This window comes from Nelumbo nucifera, chromosome 3 (genome assembly GCF_055504915.1).
Source record: "Nelumbo nucifera cultivar China Antique chromosome 3, China Antique-T2T, whole genome shotgun sequence".
NCBI classification, from domain to species: Eukaryota; Viridiplantae; Streptophyta; class Magnoliopsida; order Proteales; family Nelumbonaceae; genus Nelumbo; species Nelumbo nucifera.
Window position 1 is genome coordinate 43,280,001 of NC_142651.1, and position 18,245 is coordinate 43,298,245.

The 18,245-nt window shown below is 36.4% G+C and overlaps 3 protein-coding genes across 16 annotated transcripts in view; 1 reads left to right on the top strand and 2 right to left on the bottom strand.

Moving 5' to 3' along the window:
* The window catches only part of TL29 (ascorbate peroxidase 4), a 13,857-nt gene extending 9,846 nt beyond the window's left edge, over positions 1-4,011 (bottom strand). For 2 of the 3 annotated variants that reach the window (XR_016083859.1, XM_010280562.3), the window contains exons 1-9: positions 3,866-4,005; positions 3,636-3,792; positions 3,292-3,390; positions 1,978-2,062; positions 1,865-1,899; positions 1,716-1,781; positions 1,514-1,554; positions 900-1,030; positions 239-345 (exon numbers count right to left, since the gene is read on the bottom strand). Coding sequence is in view for 2 of the 3 variants with exons in the window: in XM_010280562.3 (XP_010278864.1) it covers positions 239-345; positions 900-1,030; positions 1,514-1,554; positions 1,716-1,781; positions 1,865-1,899; positions 1,978-2,062; positions 3,292-3,390; positions 3,636-3,792; positions 3,866-3,900 (756 nt within the window). In the remaining variant the exon portion in view is untranslated. Of the gene's footprint in view, positions 1-238; positions 346-899; positions 1,031-1,513; positions 1,555-1,715; positions 1,782-1,864; positions 1,900-1,977; positions 2,077-3,291; positions 3,391-3,635; positions 3,793-3,865 lie in introns of all 3 variants that reach the window. The other variant, XM_019200391.2, reaches the window with a different exon arrangement.
* Positions 4,012-4,155: 144 nt separating this feature from the next.
* On the top strand, positions 4,156-11,381 carry LOC104612907 (LOW PSII ACCUMULATION protein (DUF1995)). Its single transcript, XM_010280567.2, has 9 exons — positions 4,156-4,288; positions 4,536-4,715; positions 6,471-6,518; positions 6,642-6,681; positions 6,776-6,876; positions 8,111-8,303; positions 8,383-8,481; positions 8,771-8,888; positions 10,877-11,381. The coding sequence occupies exons 1-9, from the start codon at positions 4,220-4,222 to the stop codon at positions 10,995-10,997; spliced, it is 969 nt and encodes a 322-aa protein (XP_010278869.1). The 5' UTR covers positions 4,156-4,219; the 3' UTR covers positions 10,998-11,381.
* A 1,773-nt stretch (positions 11,382-13,154) lies between these two features.
* The window catches only part of LOC104612904 (uncharacterized), a 33,829-nt gene continuing 28,738 nt past the window's right edge, over positions 13,155-18,245 (bottom strand). For 3 of the 12 annotated variants that reach the window (XM_088900563.1, XM_088900557.1, XM_088900565.1), the window contains 4 exons: positions 18,087-18,153; positions 15,358-16,748; positions 14,302-14,366; positions 13,155-14,163 (listed from right to left, as the gene is read on the bottom strand). In XM_088900563.1, the coding sequence (XP_088756689.1) occupies positions 15,818-16,748; positions 18,087-18,153 (998 nt within the window). In that variant the 3' untranslated portion in view covers positions 13,155-14,163; positions 14,302-14,366; positions 15,358-15,817. Of the gene's footprint in view, positions 14,180-14,301; positions 14,367-15,357; positions 16,749-18,086; positions 18,154-18,245 lie in introns of those variants that run through there. The other 9 variants (XM_010280559.2, XM_088900561.1, XM_010280558.2 and 6 more) reach the window with 9 other exon arrangements.

An 18,245-nucleotide genomic window follows, 5' to 3' on the forward strand; every position in this document is an offset into this window, starting at 1 on the left:
CTTACTATTTCCTAAGATTGTTGAATAATGATATTGCTCATTATAAATTGCACTTAGATTGTGTCATAATAATAGATGATTATCCTATAAAAGCCTGAACTGTATTGCAAAGGATACCTTATGGTAGAAACAGGGATACTTAGTCATTATAGTGACAACATTGCAGTAAAAAGATTGTAATTGAAATTCAATATTTTAGAAATATCATTATATTAGAGAAAGAAATAAAGAAATAAACCTGTCCATTTGAGCCATATGCAGTATATAACAAGATCCCCTTCTCTTCATTTCCACCACATTTGCGAATCGCAGATGCAAGGAAGGTACTCTTAAGTGCTCCTTGTGCTGGATTATGAAGAAAATAGAGTAAATGATGGGGATATGGAAGGCATCAGTACTAGTTGATTTTATTTAGCTAACAAAAAGAACAAAAAAAACAAGGTTACTTAACTGGAGGAGAAATTTTTCTGGTAAGTAATAAAAAAGAATAATAACTAATTGGAGAGGACATTTAAAATAGGTGATACCATGATAGTGAAAAAGAAGACAAGACAATAAAAAACCATTAAGCAAGCACCACTGGAAGACACCAGGGAACTATAAAACTGTAATCTAGATATGGCTTACTAATTCATCAATTATATATATCATTTAGCGGCTGACCACTTGGTTGGATCATTTCCCAAATTGTCAATGTAATTGCCTTTATCAAGAACTTAGTGACTTTTAATCTACAGCCTTAACCAAATTACACTGAGAGGCAGATTTATGAGATTGCTTTATTCATTGGAATAATATCAGAGCAGAGCACCAAATACATGACTAAGATAATATGGATACCAACATCTAAGTTGTAGAGTTTATGACTAGAAAACTCAGCATGTTTTGTCCCTTCTCACCTGCATATTGGATGAGATCTGCAAATGAAATGGGTCCACCCTTGGAATAAGAATCTATTTCTTTTTTTGCTTCCTCTAAGAGACTCAAAGCAGCAGATAGCCCCTTATTTTCAGGTCTGCTTATCTCTGAGCTTTAAGAGAGAAAAAGAAGGTAACAAGGAGACCATATTAGTGGTGAAATAAATCTGACATTTGTACTTCAACTTGCAAATGAAAAGGTTTCTCAGATCTTCAATATAAACAATATTAATGCAGAAAAATATGTTCCCTCCTCCATCAACTCTTCATGCAGCAAATGCAGAAGAGGAACCTGTACAACACACTAACTGCAACACCTCCTGGATTGGCTTGAATACACAAGTGAGCCTGATCAAATGATTCTAGAAAGTTGATCTGGCTTATGTTTAGGTCAGATGTGTCATGTTGGTCCTATGTCATACAGAAATATCCAAATGCATGGTTTACTCATGGTGCCTTCACTTTAAGGTTGTCTATTTATGCAATCTCAAATCTAGGTTCACTGTAAGGTAGCAGGAAGTGACAGAATAAAATTTTATCCTACCCTGCATTATTTGACAATGAATATTATTTAAAATAATATCAGTAAGAAGTACCTGAACCTAATTGATCCATTTGGACCACCAGATTTTGTAGCCTGCAAACATAACCAGATTAGATAAGTCTTTTATTTCTGAAAAAAGGAAACAAAGAAAGGAGAGTTTCTTCTTGCCTTCATTAGTTCATTTTTCCATACGCACAGACACATCAGATACTCCAAAGGCAACAATTTTCAATAGGTAAAGTTCTGAGTCTGACCTTGTCATAAGTCATGGCATCATTCAATGCTAGAGTTAGAAAGGATGGGATGAGCTCTGGATTGCCCTGTAAGACAGAAAAAAGAAAGTTTTGGTACCTCATAGTTGAAGATATGAATATTCATCACTGAGAATGTGAATAAAACTTGCCTTTATGGTGGTACTTAGGGTCGCCTTAACACTCGCTGTGAAAATAATAAAGAAAATTAAGTCAACTCTGCATAGTCTTAGCATGTGAAAGTAAGGGTTGCTCATGAACTTACAGAGAAACTCAGAGCGTTGTCTTCGTTGTATTAAATCAGCAGCACTGGCCATTTCTACGAGTGATCCAGAGCTTGCTAATATTTCCTGAGAGATAACAACTGGCAGAAACTAATCATCACATTATTCTACAAAGTTGAATTTTGCATACATATTGGTGTATGTCCAAGCATTCATCTTCAGAGGACAACCACTCCTCTATAGTAGAAACCTTTGTAATTACTGAAGTCTAATGTAGAGCTATTATTGTCATTCACATAACTCGTTCAGGTATTCTTGGTGTCAACTATCAACTTCTTTTAACCTCTAAATTTACTCAAGGTGGGAGGTGGGGGCACCTTAAATGTTATTAACCAGAAAAAGATTGACAATCCTAATGGAGGGGGACATACAACTTACCCCTAAGCCCTAGTTGCATTCTGTTATAAACTCCCAGCCCATCCCACCAGGTATAGCAAGTAAAGGAGGAATAGACCATACTTCATTAAAAAAAACTTAAAAATTAATGAAGCGAATGTTTGAGACCCCATTTCCATTGAGTAGATTCTAGAAAGAAGTTATGGAGGAATGGTTGATGTTGTCATTTCTGTACAATGATACTGATGTGCATTTATTTGTTAAATTGAGATTAGTAAAGACATTAGATTTCTCTTTGGAACTTTCATAAGCTCTGCACTTAAATCCCAAGTCCATTTGGCATAGTGAAGAACAACGCATGCTATATAAAAGAACTCAAAGTGTCTCTTTGAATTAACAACCCATGCTATATAAAGGGCAACCCAGTTGACGAGGCTCCCGCCAATGTGGGGTCTGGGGAGGGACAAATGTAGCCTTACCCCTGAGAGGCTGTTTCCAAGATATGAACCCTGATCACCCAGGTCACAATGGAGCAACCTATACGTTGCCCCAAGAACAAAATGACGAAATTGATATCACCCCATTAAATGGAGAAAGGGCTTGCCAAATGCCAAGTGTAGCATTAGAATCAAGGAATCTGAACTAATAGGAGTGAAACAAATTTGGCCAAGACCTAAAAACATGAATATCAGAAAACAGATATTTATGCAGAATTATCTACTTACGAAAACCACAATTCCTTGTTGTGATTTCCTTATGGAAGACAATGTTGCTATATGAAGCCACGAAGCGTTTAGGATTCCATATAGGTAATTAATTTTCAAAATTTTCCCTTCCTTTTTGTCAACAAACCAGAGGATCTTTTGGTAAATGGAAATTTAGAAGAAGCACAAAAATCCCTTATAACTTGTAAAAAGTTGAAAAATAAATTGAGAAAGTGAGATACTACTGTATAATACCATGCCGACGGTAGCTCCAACACATTTAAGAACATCTCTTCGACGGAATTGACCTTCATCAAGAACTGTAGCTTCAATCTTCCGGCAATAAATGCCACCCTGATTTTCCGTATGAAGGTAACAAATTAATAGCTTCTCGATGTAGACACTTTAGGTAATAAATTCTACATACTCAAAACTTCAGCGCTGGAACTAAATTTTCTAACCACAAAGGGGAAAATAGAAAGAGAGAAAATCCAAATGGGGTTCCGAATGAAGCAACTTAAATGACAATTTTAACGAAAAGTAAGAAGCATTACTGATCTCAGACAAAGAATAGAGTTCTGGATTGTTGGGTAGCTTACAGGGAAGTATCTATGTGTAGTGATGAGAAATGTCTGAGGAGACCCAGGAAGCAAAGGAGGGAGGGTTGACAGGAACGAGAGTGATGCGGCCACCATTTCTGCTCTGTTGTTTCGAAGTTTCGACTTCTCAGATGAACACTTCTTGCCTCGCAGTTTTCTGAACAAGGAAATTCAATTAAAACGTATGGAGTTTATGTTCATGAATTCATGATAAAAAGTGTTATCCTAACTGGATAGATGAGATTTTCCTATTGGACCATCTCATGCACTGTGATCGTCGGTTAGCGCCTCTGTGATGCCTCAAAAATTCACGGAAAATCCTCTGCCATACATCACATACCGTTCACCTGGAACCCCCTTCCGAATAATCATTCGTATCCCGACAGTGGGTCACTTTTTTCACCATTTCAAGGCGAAGATGGATGAGTTGTTTGGTGGGACCTCCATGTGTATGTCTAAGCCACACATCCGTTGGACATGAATCTCCATGTCACACTGCATAATTTCTCTAACCGGAAGTTGGAACCTCAACGGCTCAAGCATCTGCCTGTGTTTTCCGCGCGGAGATTAACCGAGTTTCAAAGATGCCGTTAACAGACACCTCAACTGTTACCAGGGTTCCGATTGCCATTGCTTCTCTTCCAAAGCATAAGGTGATTTTCGTCTTGTCTTTCTTCATTTTCTTCTCTCCTTGAGCTGTTGGTCATTCTTTTTGCCGAAGAAAATTTATCTTTTCCTGCCTTCTCTTTTTACTTGTAAGGGTTCTGATTTGTGAATTGTGAAGTTAGTGATTACTCCGGTCTTATCGTCCTGGGGTACTAGTTTTCTGGTGAAAGAAGTATTAAAATGCGTAATTATGAGCACCCCTTGAACTGATTTGTTTTGCCTGTTAAATTTTAGGTTTTTGATCGATCAATTCTTCAAATTTCCAAGACTGCGAATAATAGTTGCCGAAGCTTTTCAGCGATCAAGATTTCTAGAAACTATGATTTTGTGGTTCATTCAGTTTCCGGAGATGCTAGTGCTTCGGTTGGGTTTGATGTGCCATTTCCTAGAGATTACTCGGAGCTTCTTGAACAAGTAAGACTCTGCTTCATTTATGAATATCTCTGTTGAAGTTTTTGTGGTTAACATATTATTAACTTCAGAGATTTTAGTTTCTGGCGTGGGTTTGTGTTTGTTAGTAGCAGCCTAAGACAGAAAAGGCACCCAGAATAGTATGTTCAGTTAACATGTAAGAAAGAACTAGCAGACTGTTTCTTTCTTTTATAATTTTTTTATAGGGAAGTAGCAGCCTGGCCAACCAGTATCCTTGCTTGACATGCCGCAGTTAATTTGCACAGAGTAGCACGACTAAATTCATGGCCTCAATAAAAGGATTCTATTGAACATAACTGGACATCTTATGATCAGCGTTTCCACTTTCCACCAGCTAGTGTCACTATTATATGATCCTGGAATAAGTCCATCTGGAAATCCTTTGGAGAAGTGAGTTTTCTATTGTATTGAGAGATGCAAAGGTGTGGTGTAGAATGTCAATATTATGGGGAGTGACAAAGCACCATGAGGCAGATGCCAATTGGTGGTGGTCTTGCTTGACAACATTAGAGTGGAGTCTGGGGATCATTCCTTTGAGGAGTCACATTTACATGTTTAGTGATATCAGGTAAAGGATGAAAGCACCATGAGGCAGATGCCAATTGGTGGTGGTCTTGCTTGACAACATTAGAGTGGAGTCTGGGGATCATTCTTTTGAGGAGTCATATTTACATGTTTAGTGATATCAATTTAAGGATGAAAGCATGTTTTGGGTTTCGGATCATATTAGGGACACTTCTATATGGTGATCACAGCCATCGAGTTGATGTGGAAAGGTCTAAACTAAATTATTTTGTATCAAGAGGGGGCATTGTTGGGCTCAGAAAAAGAATAATGGTGAAATAGGAGATGAGAAAGTTTGTTTAGGTAGAAAAGAGGAGGCTTTCAGCATATATGAATCAACTGCATCAGAGGGGGAGGGGTGTTTGTCCTCAAACAAGGAGGAGCTGGATAGAATAACCAAGATTCAGCATTCTCCCATCTAGGAAGCACAATTGAATAAATAGGTGGGATTAAACAAGAAATTGAGTGTTTTTTCTTGGACATAATCAAGTGTTTGAATTCTTCAAATGCATAGAGAAGAGTGATAATTTGAGAAGGGACACTAACAAGGAAGCAACTTTAATGCACTTCGCCACAAAAAAAAATAAAAAAAAAAACTTATTGCACTTCAATGATGGTGATGCTAACTTGGAAAAAAACCTGGGGGAAAACACTCACTGTTAAACCTGTTGCTTATTCCTTTCTGCTGGTATATTATTACACATTTGGATTCTCGCTTTTTTTTCAGAAGCAGCAACTGAACTTATTAACATGAAAAGCATAGTAATTCTGCCCATTCATTAACAATGCTTATTCGTTCATTAACCTGGGAAAAAACACTCATTGTTAGACCTCTTGCTTATTCATTCATTAACTATGCTCATTCATTAACCAAAGATGGTTTCAGTAGGGAAGTCATGTACATATGCAACTTCCCTAGATTTCAGTGTTTCTAATAATCAGTTTCCTATAATAATCCAAGAAAGTGAAAGGAATATAATCAGAAATTGAGATGGGATACCATCCAATATGCTTTCTTACCAAGAAAATGAGGAACTTTGTATATATAACTTCTCACAAATATTAATTGGAAATCCCTTGAACTTTAACCTTGAAACATATCACCTCTCTCCCTTGCCATTTCATATCTTCAATTTTAAATGTTCATTAATCCTTGTCAATAATAACCGGCAGGCAAAACAGGCAACTGAATTGGCCTTGGAGGATAAAAAGCAGCTGATGGTGAGTTTTTCTTTGTTTTGTTTTGTTTTCTTGTCTTTGTGTCTGTGAACAATGATATCAGAAAAACACAGGTTTCACCCCTATAGCTACCACATAATCATGAGCACCAAATATTTGTTACAGGAGATTGAGTTTCCAACTTCTGGACTTGAATCTGTTCCAGGTTCTTTGTACAACCTATGTAATTCTATTATTTTTTAAATCCATTGTACCAGTTGGTCTGAAGTGCCTTTTCTTGTATGTAAAACTTGCATCAGGTGATGGTGAGGGAGGTATAGAAATGACAGAGAGCATGCAGCTGATTCGAGAGTTTTGTGACCGGTTTATAAGTCCAGAGAAAGCTATGCGAACCAGAATAGTATGTTAGATTGTTATTGAACATACTCTTGTTTCTTTATGTTTCTTCATTTAAAAAGGAAAATGCTAGAATGCTAATTTTTTAGGTTTATGAAAGTTGTTTCCATGTTTTATCAAATATCATTTTAGCTTAATAGTAAGCAACCAAAATTCAACTCTGATGATACTAAATATACATTTTTGGTTGAATGACTGCAGACAAGTAGAAAAGCATTCTTACTTGATCTTTTGACAATGTTAGGCTTATGAAAGTTGTTGATCCTTGAGGCATTATAGATTAGTTCATTTGGCATAACACCATTTCAGTTACCAGAGATTTTTGACAAAGAAATAATATAAACAGGATCCAAGTGCTACTAAGGAGAACAATGTCCAAAGAATTGTAACTGGATGCCTGAAATAGGGATATTTCAGGACTTTCATATAACCCTACTTAACTCAGCCTTAATCCTAACTACTTGATGTTTTCTACACAAATCCTATTCGACCATTGTGCTCTATCAAGAACCTTGTTTTCTATCAAATCTTATGTCCTTATTTATCATTTTTTTACTTTTTCACCCTATATTTTCTTTCGTCTTCCCTTCGCTCTTTTAGAATCTTCTACTTTCACCAAGACACTCCTCACTGATGCAGTCCTTGTATCATCTATGCATACTAGTAAACCATCAAAGTCAACTTCCCCTCATTTTGTGATCAAATGGAGCTACTCCCAAGTCTTCTAAATGCACTCATTTCTAATATTATCCTTTGTAGACTTTCCACTCATTATTCATACCAGCATCCTCATCTCAGCTATACCTTTTAACCTGTCCAGCTACATGATATCTGCATTGTAGCAGTATCAATCTGGAAAAAAAAAGTCTGGTCTATTCTATGGTCTTGATGCACGACTATCAAGTTTGAAATTTTTCTTAATTAGAGATAATGAGAAAAGAAGGAAAAAAAATAGTAATGCAGCTAAGGTGATTGGATTTCTTTCAGAGATTTCTCTGGGAAGATGACCACTTTCCATTTCTCATTAGTAGTTCTCATGGTACTTTTTCTTTTGTTTATATTCCATTAAGAATTATATGCGGTTTTCTAGTACAAGAAATCAATACATCTAGTTCACTCACATGGTAAAATATATGCACAGAAATTCTCAAAGAAAAGTGTTGGTATGCATGTTCTGCATTCAGTCACTTGAATTTTTCTTCTGTCCATGTATTTGAACCTAACTTCATTTCATCCAGTTTTTCCCAGAGGCAAATGAAGTTGAATTTGCAAGAAAATCAGTATTTGGAGGAGCTTTATTTAAGCTAGACTATCTCACAAAGCCATCATTTTTTCAAGATTTCGGTTTTGTTTCAAAGGTCAAAATGGCAGATCGTGTAAAACCAGAGGATGAATTGTTCATGGTTGCTTATCCATATTTTAATGTCAATGGTAATTCTGAACTCTCTCTTCACCATTTAATATTCAATTTGTAGGCTTAACATATCAAGAACTCCCATTTGCAATCCAGAAATGCTTGTGGTGGAAGAGCTTTACAGAGAAGCTGTAGTAAACACTGCTCGGAAACTAATTATATTTAATGGGGAGCTCGATCGCATAAGAAGTGGGTGTATCCTTCTGTATATTACATGTCATTACTATGTTTCCACAGATAAATAATAACCCATTTGTTTTATGGGTTTGGATTTTTTTAGAACATTGATTTTGGATATGAAGAAAAATGGCTGGTTATGAACCTAACTCTTTAGAAGACTAGAGATACTGAAATTATCCAAAAAAACCACTGTCATTTAAGTGGTTTCTAGAAGTATAAGAAAGGAGTTCTTGAAGATATGCTTGAAACAGTGATTGGCTTTTCCACTCTATTAAGACCAGAGTTGACCTTGAGTTGAACCAAGATTATCCACCATTCTTCTATCCAAAGCTGGCAGCACTCTCAAAGACCTTCTTTCCCAAAATGGAGACAGTGTATTACATTCACAATTTTAAAGGGCGCAATGGAGGAGCACTATTCAGGTTTGTTGTGAGATCACTTGTCAACTTTGTCTTTATTATCTTCTTGGCACATCTTCCAAGAAAAAAAAGGAGACCTAAAAACCAAAACAAATAAAAAAGGAAAAGAATAAATCCCTATTAGAGATATATTTATCACTAAATTCTAGGATAAAACTCATACTACTAAAAATACATGTTACCTCTGCCCAGTTGGAGAAAAATGAAATAAAAATATATTGATTCTCTTTTGGAGGACTTCACTATTTGAATAGGGTTCCTAATTTTTCTATTTTTTTGTTAACAAATGTTTTAGATATACAGAAGTGTACAAGTAATTGAAAGGGGTTTGAGATTATCTGAATATAGTGTAGATCACCATACAAAAACATAAAAGGTTAACAGACTTTGGGTATATATGTTGAGATGCCCTCAGAGACTTTTGTGTGTTGTTCCTTAGACAAACCAAAAATAATACCAAAAGAAAAAAAAAGGTTATCCTATGTAAATATCCACTCTTCTGCTTTAAAGGAAATAAAAGGCCAATTCTGCATCAGTTCATGTCTATTTTGAAACCATCCAATCGACCTGGAAGATAAAAATAAAAGATAGACAAATCTTTTTTAGTGCCTTGAAATTAAAGAAAAAGCGATTGACATCCTTATTGTCTTCAGTATTCAGAAAACATATTTGCTTGCCCCTGTCTAGGAATTCTGCCTAGCACCATGAACCATGTAAATGCTTTCCTTATTTTTGCAGTTCCACATTTAAATTTCACAACCGCGCTTATTTTATATGTTGTTGAAATATCTAGTTGAGAATATATCCTTGGATCATCCTCCCAAATTCTTTGATCCTCGTGGTTTGGTTCCATATTCGACTCCTACAAACCACTTGACTTCTGATCTCATGGCATTCAATAATTCTAGATTCTATTCCTTAACAAGCATAATCTGTAAATACAAGGATATAAATTTCATAGTATGAAGTTCCAAAGGTTGTATCCTCCAAAAATCTGACATAATTCAGTATCCATGCCTTATCCCAACTATATTAACTGTTAAACTATAGTGCTTAAATCATTTCTTCCTATTTCTACCCATGTCCTTATTGGTCTATCCTTATCTCTTCTAACCCCTTCAACTTGTAACAAATCACTTCTTCTAATTGGAACTGTTGGTGGTCTTCTATGCATGTGACTAAACCATGTTAGCCTATTCTCTCTCATTTTATCACCAAAATCTGGCTTAATTCGTATACTCATAAATCATGTAAATGCTTTTATCCTTGGAGGAAATGCACTAACCCATATTTTTGCAGTTTTACATGTAAATTCCACGACCACCTTTATTTTATGTGTTGTAGAAAATTCTTTGATCATTATGGTCTGGTTCCATGTGAGTATGTGACTTATAGTCACATGACTTAAAGTCCGAGCATCCTCCCAAAACCTGACTTATAGTCCGAGCGCCAACACAAACAACAAAATGAGCTAAAATCATTGTGACATTTCACGATCCCTTTCCAAACAGATATCCCATGTATAGATGTTTCTTAAAGGGATTCCCATCTGAAAACTATTTTTTCCATTAGCACCCTTCTTCATAATGTCCCTTTCTTTTCTCAAAACCTCCAGTCATTTTTCTTCAAAGCTCTCTGTTCATCAACTCTATGCTCCATATCTTTGATCCTCCCATACGTTTTATCTAATGCACCCATTATCTATGTTTTGTCTTATACACCCATTGTCATATGACAGTGATTCTTTTATCTTTTATTCTTCCACCTTGCCATAGGAAATTTGTTTGCATTTTTTAACCTTGTCTGCCAGCTTCCTAGGGCTCGTATCAAAGACATGTATCAAATGAGAAGGCTTGACCGCGTGCTCTTAATAAGTGTGATGAGAGGACACATACATACAACACGTGTAATCTTATAAGTAGTCCCTACTACTTTATGCTTTGAAAATTTGGTGCATTATTTGTTAACGGTATTAATCTGGTCTCTAGCAGGTGTTATCCAGGTCCTTGGAAGGTCCTGAGGAAAATAAACAATAAATACATTTGTTTGCATCAACAGGAAGTGATGCCATCCCTCAAGGAAGTTGCCTTGGACATTCTTCCTTCAGCTTGACTATTGGGATATGAATCACTTACAGAAGAAGGTACCCTAATTAGTTCAATTAGTCTTCTTCTCTAGATGCTCTCATCTGTTTTCCATGCGGAGGAATGATGCAGCAAATCTAAACTGTCCATGGGGCTCTCCAGATTGCCTATACAGTTACTCCCTGGTCCAAATCAGCCCTATATCACATATTGTATTGGAGTTTTCTCCAAGTGATCAGTTCTACACAGTTGAATTTCTTAATTCAAAAAGTACCTACAGAGAAATGATTGTATTATGAAGAATGGTGCTGGCACTACACGCCTTTTTAGTTTTATTTTGACAACTATTCCTCCATTAAGTATTTCAATCATGCTTGCAACCATGTGAATCAATTGCATGTTGCCTTAGCAATCTGATGGTAATACAGTACCACATGGCAGTGAGCTCACCAAGTCCTGCCATTTCATTGTTAGAAACTTAAAGCCAAAAGCTTGGATATTCAATGCCTGTTTAGGAGGGTTTTCACGTTGCGGCTTCTCGTATTGCAAGAGCCAAGAAACCATGTCATCAAGCCTTGATAAAATCCGGAAAGCCAAAAAGAGGCTTCCATGAGCCAAAAAATAGATTTTCCAATGAAGCCATTTCTCAGAAGCCGCTCAGTCAAAGCAACTCAATCACTTACAGAAGCCTCCCAAATAGGCTATGAGAGGGCTGAAGCATGGCAGCTTCTAGCCTTCTGAACTGGGCCCTATACAGATGGCCTATAAGCTATCTTTGGTGAAAAATCCCAAGAGCGCAAATTAGCTGTTGGTCAGTCATTTGAAGAGCTGTCCACTTCAACTCCTCTGTTTCACGGGGCTAGATGAAATTATATTCATGAGAATGTAGAACCATAGATCCAGAGTCCAAGACAAAATAGCACAAATCATATGCAACAATCATATCTTAATTATTAAATCAACTATTCTATACTTTATTACTTATACCTTGGTCCATTACCAAAAATAAGTCAACTTCTTAATATGCTAGCAAATGACCATATAACTTCTTAATATAACTAATGTAAATTAAATTAGTTTTGTGAGTAATGTTTTTATTTGTTAGTAAATATGTTGTTATTTATAGTACACTTTTTTTGGTAATCATTTATAGTACATTAATGTATTAATTAATAATTCATAGAAATATATAATCTTAATTTAGAAGATATATCAGATCCATTAGAAGACATAAGATACATATCATATGTAATTCATGAATTTTAATTACTGAAATAATTTTAGTGTTACCATAACAGGAGATGGATCAGTACCTCTCTATACATTGTCCCTGCTCTTCAACATGTAGAATTAAATGTATCTTCATTCTGCATGGTAAATTCAGAAAATCCAACATCCAGTTACTTTGGCTGTCAAAGCATGTATCATCATGCTCTGACACCTTTCCAATTGTTTCTATCAGGTCTTCAGGATGTATTAGTTGGAGTGCTAGATAAGGTCAATGTCCAAAGTTGGAACTGTTTCTTTTGATCAAATGCAGAAACACCATGAGTTGGAAATGTGCGAACACTACAAGTTTTTTTGGCTACAAGATAACAGTATATGAGTTAAATCATAGAGCAAATGTTCATTTCTAATAAAGTAATTATCAAGACACCGTAATTCACCAATATAAACCTAAAATTCTGGTCAAATCCCATGCAAATGACACATGAATAAACTTGACATGTATGATTTTTCTTGAACATAACATAGTGAAGATCTTGCGATCACTAAAATCTAGTGTCAAGAATATCATGTATCCTGACTTTCACAATCGCAAATCAGGAGATAAGTCTATTGTTTGCCTTGCTTAAACAATGCCTTTCCACAAGTAGGTTAAGATGCAGAAGTCATTTTCTGGAAGATGTTGGTTACCACCCAACAGTTGATGGGAGCACATTTTTTGGTGAACTTTACCTTTGTTTGAGGGGCTGTTTCTCTTGGAGGATTAAACTCATGGACCACTTGCTCCATTGACCATTTTGGTCAAATTATTGGTGAAAGAAGAGGAAGAAAAACAATGCATGCTAAGAATGGAGTGAAACTGGTCAAACTGAAGCCACTGCAAATATTTGGAAGATCTAAACAGGTTCTAGTATTGTTTACAGCAACTATTGAGGACTTAGTGTCATTGTAAGATCAGTTGAACTAAAAGAAGATTTTATTTATTGACTTGAAATGAGCAACCTTTAAATTTAGTTCTAAATTCTTATTTTCAGCAACTTTAGTGGTTAGCGTTATTCCCTTTTACAAAGCAGGTAAGATAAATTGTATTTGTCACATAAAACATCTACAACTGAAATATGTCCCTCATTGAAGAATGAGTGTGCGATGAAGGTTATTGAGAACATGTCCAACACCAGCAGAATTATTGCATCTCAGCCTCAGGAACTTGATTCGTTCAGTTGATGCTTCTTGCGCTTTACTGATTCATTTACTGGATCTTAGGATCTTCTCAAGCAAGAGAACTTGATTCATTTAGTTGACCTTGCTTGCGGTGTACTGATTCATTTAGCCAATCTTGAGATCCAAGAGATCAAGATTTTCAACCTGAAAGTAAGAAACCAAGCCCTCACATTTCTAATTGATCAAGTAAAGAATTGTGAAATGTTAAGAAATTGGGAGAGAATTTAAAAAAAAAATCAGACTAGCCTATATCAATTAATAGTAGACAAATATATACAAGTGAGCATGATAAACACAACTTTCTGCCATTGTAATAGCGTGAGTAGTTTCCATGAATGCTTCTGAAAAAAAAAAAAAGAAAAACTGAATTGGATAATTAAATTAAATAAATTCAATAATATAACTATAGGGTTGCCTTGATAAAAAAAGGCTTCTGACATTCTAAATGGGAGATTTACCTTTACATGAACTGGGGCCTTCAATTACATTTTAATCACCAGAAGAGAAATAAGCATATAAAAATGTGTGATTATAGATGCACAAGCAAGAAATGAAAGGAAATTAAAAAAAAAAAAAAAAGCCATTACCCAGTGCTTCTCCTGTCTGTCCGGGGTTTGTAAGGAATGGACTTTGATGTGGACCTAACCTCCAGCATTTTTAGCATAAGTGACTGCTCTTAGATTCAAACACATTTTTTTCTCAACTTTCCAGAATGAGATTTTACCATCCACACCATGCAATGGTCTCTGAAAGGTAATATAACTATGGGGTTTATATTAAAGAAAGCATAATCTGTATGGGAAGTTATATACACCTCTTGCTCTCAACAGACAGAACTGAGTTACTCTAAAGCCAAACTCAGATGAAAGGCAAAAGAAACTAACCTTTTCCACCCTATGAAAGCTAGCATGCACTGCCCATCTTGAAATTCTCATGTTCATATATGGGCCTGTCATTTTCACATTGCAGACATGGATTAGTGTTGAGTTTGTGTTCTTAATAGAAACAACCAGATATCATATTGGATGGAGAAACATATGGTATACCTGTTATATCAATTGAAGGAACAGCATAAAGTGGGTCATGGCACATGTAGAGCACATGCAGGGCAATGGGACTTACTAGCCAAGGGTCACTCAAATAGAAAACATGCATCATAATTGTGAATGGTTTAGAGATCTCGTGGACCACATACAATTCTTTTTTCCTAACATGGTTATGATCATCCAGCTATGTCAGTTTCTAGTAAAGCACACCTCTATCACGGACCCTTGGAATAGTGGATCCAGCAGATCATATGCTTAATTTCTTCATGGATTAGAGATGTTGTTACTTTACCAATAATCTCTACAAGAACATAGACCATCTTTAAAATGATGGAATCTATTTGCATCCCTCAATTTCTCAATTTCTCAATTATTAATAAAATTCATTGTTATTGATAAAAAAAAAGGGGGGGGGGAACATGACACTCCATTTCCTAATATCTTAGACATGAACATGAGTATTATGTATCCTAATTAATTTGCTTATTATGCTTTTAAATCTAGTTTTGAGTAGTTTATCTTTCAATATTGCCAAGTTTAATTCTTACGTATACAGATTTTTATGGTATGATTGGTTAAAACAAATTATTTTACACATTCTAGAAGTGTTAAATGCTATATAGTATACTCCAAATGTGTCCATAAAGTATCGTGTCATATCAGGTATATACTATGTCCCACAACAGTAAGCTAGGAATGTACTACTACTGGCATGAAGTTGCCACTCCCTGACTCAGAATCTGGTGCTTTCATGCTTGTCTCAAGATTATCACACCAAGCAATGATCCTTCAACCCATATCCCCCTTGGAAGAAGTACAATACAATAAACATACCCACACACACAAAGACGGTAACAAAAAAGAAGAAAGAAAAACTAATGCACAGAGACTTACAGTTGCAACTTGCACTGTTCCTTGTAGACCCTTGTCAGCGCTACAAGTACCTTTTCTCAATCTGGAACTCTCTCAATCAATGCCTAAGTAACAACTTCATTTGGTACTTTCATATCTGCCGGGAAAATCAAATAACTTCTTGTTGCTTGCGAATATAGGAGCTATTGCCTCCCAATGTATGGGTATGCAAACACACGCATTCCTCCAGTAGCTAATATCAAGGAGTTGATTTTCACATTCTCAAATTGAAGAACATCTTTCTTTGTTGTGATCAACAACCTTTGTCCCTATTCCAACTCTGCCGTCTCTCCTTTCCATTATCCAGTTGTTGCTTCATTTCAAGTTTTTTGATGCTTAGATGTCAATAACAACCAGTCATTTATCCCCAACTCTAGATTTTACTTTTTCAAGGTTGCTGGTTTAATCTCCAAACTGGAATATCTTAAGATAACTCAAATTACTAGTTTAGCAATGCCCCATGAATTTCTCGCATCAATAACTTAGAACTATCAACCAGGTGTTTGCTTGCACAAATAATGGAACAATACAATTCATGCCTGGGTTCTGGTTTGAGAGAACTCATTTGAGTGAGGGGATCTGTGATTCTGGACTTCATGCGCAGCTCTTTAGCAGGCTGTACATGCTTCCACCAGAAATCAGATAAAGCCACCTTCAGAATCCTCCAGTACTCTACATCTCTGTGTAATCTAAACAAACTGCTGCCATTGGGAGTCCAGACATAGAAATCCATCCAGTCCCTGTCTAATATTTCCATTAATCCCTGAGCTTGAGGAATGCAATAGTTAGGGATCCGAGACCATGGGTAAGCCCTTCGCATATCTCCATTAAAATATGGGCATTTAATTTCCAGCACTCCACGTGAAGGCAACCCATAAACAAACTGGTCAATTACCCCATCTGGTGAAGCTGCAAGCCAGTCATCTTCAGGATTCTTCTTACCATAAATCTGAAAGTCAGGAAAAGAGACAGTATTTCCTGTTATCAGTTTATACCTTTCAAGCGCTTCTTCTTCTTTGATATTGCTCCAACAAGTTGCAAGATTCCCAGTGAAAGGCTCAATCACCCCAATCTTCTCTTGCCAAAGCTGAACTCTTCGACCAGGCCAGAACCCAACAGCTCCACCAAATGTGCTTGCAGTCAGTTTATGCCTTCTTAGTTCTTGCCAATTTTTGAACCAGTGTTGCAGGCAACTAGATTGAAGAACTGAATAGATGGCATTAGATGCCACCTTCCTAGAGGTAGTAGAGTGGTATAAATCTCTTCTTGATAGATTTGGAGCTCTAGCATATACACTGTGCCTTTTGTTTCTTGGTTCTTCAGGACAACAATTGTGATAATTTCTTCTCTTGGTAGGATACCAAGAAAGTTCTCTGTTAAAAAAAAAAAAAAAAGAAAAGAAAAAGGGAACAAAGGTAAGTCCTAGATACAAGCCCTTCCACTGTTTATAAAGAAAAAAGATTTGTAATTATTGAGAAACACACACACAGAGAAAGAGAGAAACTACTTGTACAATTCAAGTATTAGAAAGAAATATGAACAGTACATGGAATGAAAAAGGATTCCTCTAAAGAATAAGTGTTGTATAATCCAAGCTTGCAGCACAGAATCTTTAATCTAGGCCTCTTGTCACAGCCATCTGGGGTTTTGGGAGGGGTAGACTGGATACAGATTCCAGCCTTTGGTGCATTTTTACACAGTGGCCACTCTTAGACTAAAACCTGCATTCTCATTCTTATAGCCAGCATGGCCCGCACGTGGACCTAAAACCCCAGGCCCAACACGGCCAACACGATCGTGCCAAGCCTGGCACAGCCCGCGGACCATCATGTCGGGTCGTGCCGGGCCGGTCCAAATCCGTGCTGGGCCGCGGGCGGCACGGCCCAATTTACACCTCTAGGCAATACTACCATCATGGACTTTGTCCATCATGGAAGCCGAAAATCACATGAAGACAGCTTAAAGATGTGTCTTAAATATTAATTCACTACATGGGGTTATTAAGTATAACATTTTCTTCCATTTAGATCCAGGGCACCATGGGCAGTCCATACACAAGCATTTACCTACTTTCTTTAACCAGTATAAATATAAAACAGGTTGCATTTACTTTCATCAATGGATATGTATTCACCATCAACAAAATATCTAGTAAATCAAAGCTTATCTTCCACAGGTATGGTTCAGTAATTCATCAGTCCCTTGATTGAGCAATTTGGGAGTTTTATGTTGGTTTAAAAATCAATACAATCCTGCACTTTTAAGTTTGAACAATCTGAACTCCAAATCTCTTAGCCAAATAATGTCCTAACCAATTATCCGGACATTAAAAAACGTTATAGTCCTAAGGAGCCATCAAATATTACTTATGCAGGGCAGTGTTATAGGTAGTAGGTACTAGGTAGCTAGGTAAAAGTTGTTGGATATTATTCCTTATGATCAAGGAGATTCAGGGCCCCAGAACCATCTTTTAACACGTTGTCCCCTAGTGTGTAGGTTGGAAAGTGAATTGGCAGCTTAGAATGCTATGGAAATCATGAATTAGGATAGATTGCAGGTGTACGGGTGTTAATATGCTTTTTTGTAATAAACTTCCCTTTCTCCTTCAAATAGTGTATTACTGTATATATATGGTACGAAATAGGTTAAATTTACTTTCACAAGTTAGAATAAGATGGGAAAATAACTCTTAAATCTGTTAATTTACTTACCTGAAGGCTTTTACAGCAGTCTTCAATTCAAGATCTTCCAAAATGTTTCTGGCACTTAAAGGAACATCTGTGGGAAAATCCATTGCAATAAATTCGTTAGTGGTGGTAAAATATACTTTGAATCGAGGTACACTGGAAAGAGTCCCCTCCCCCCAAGAG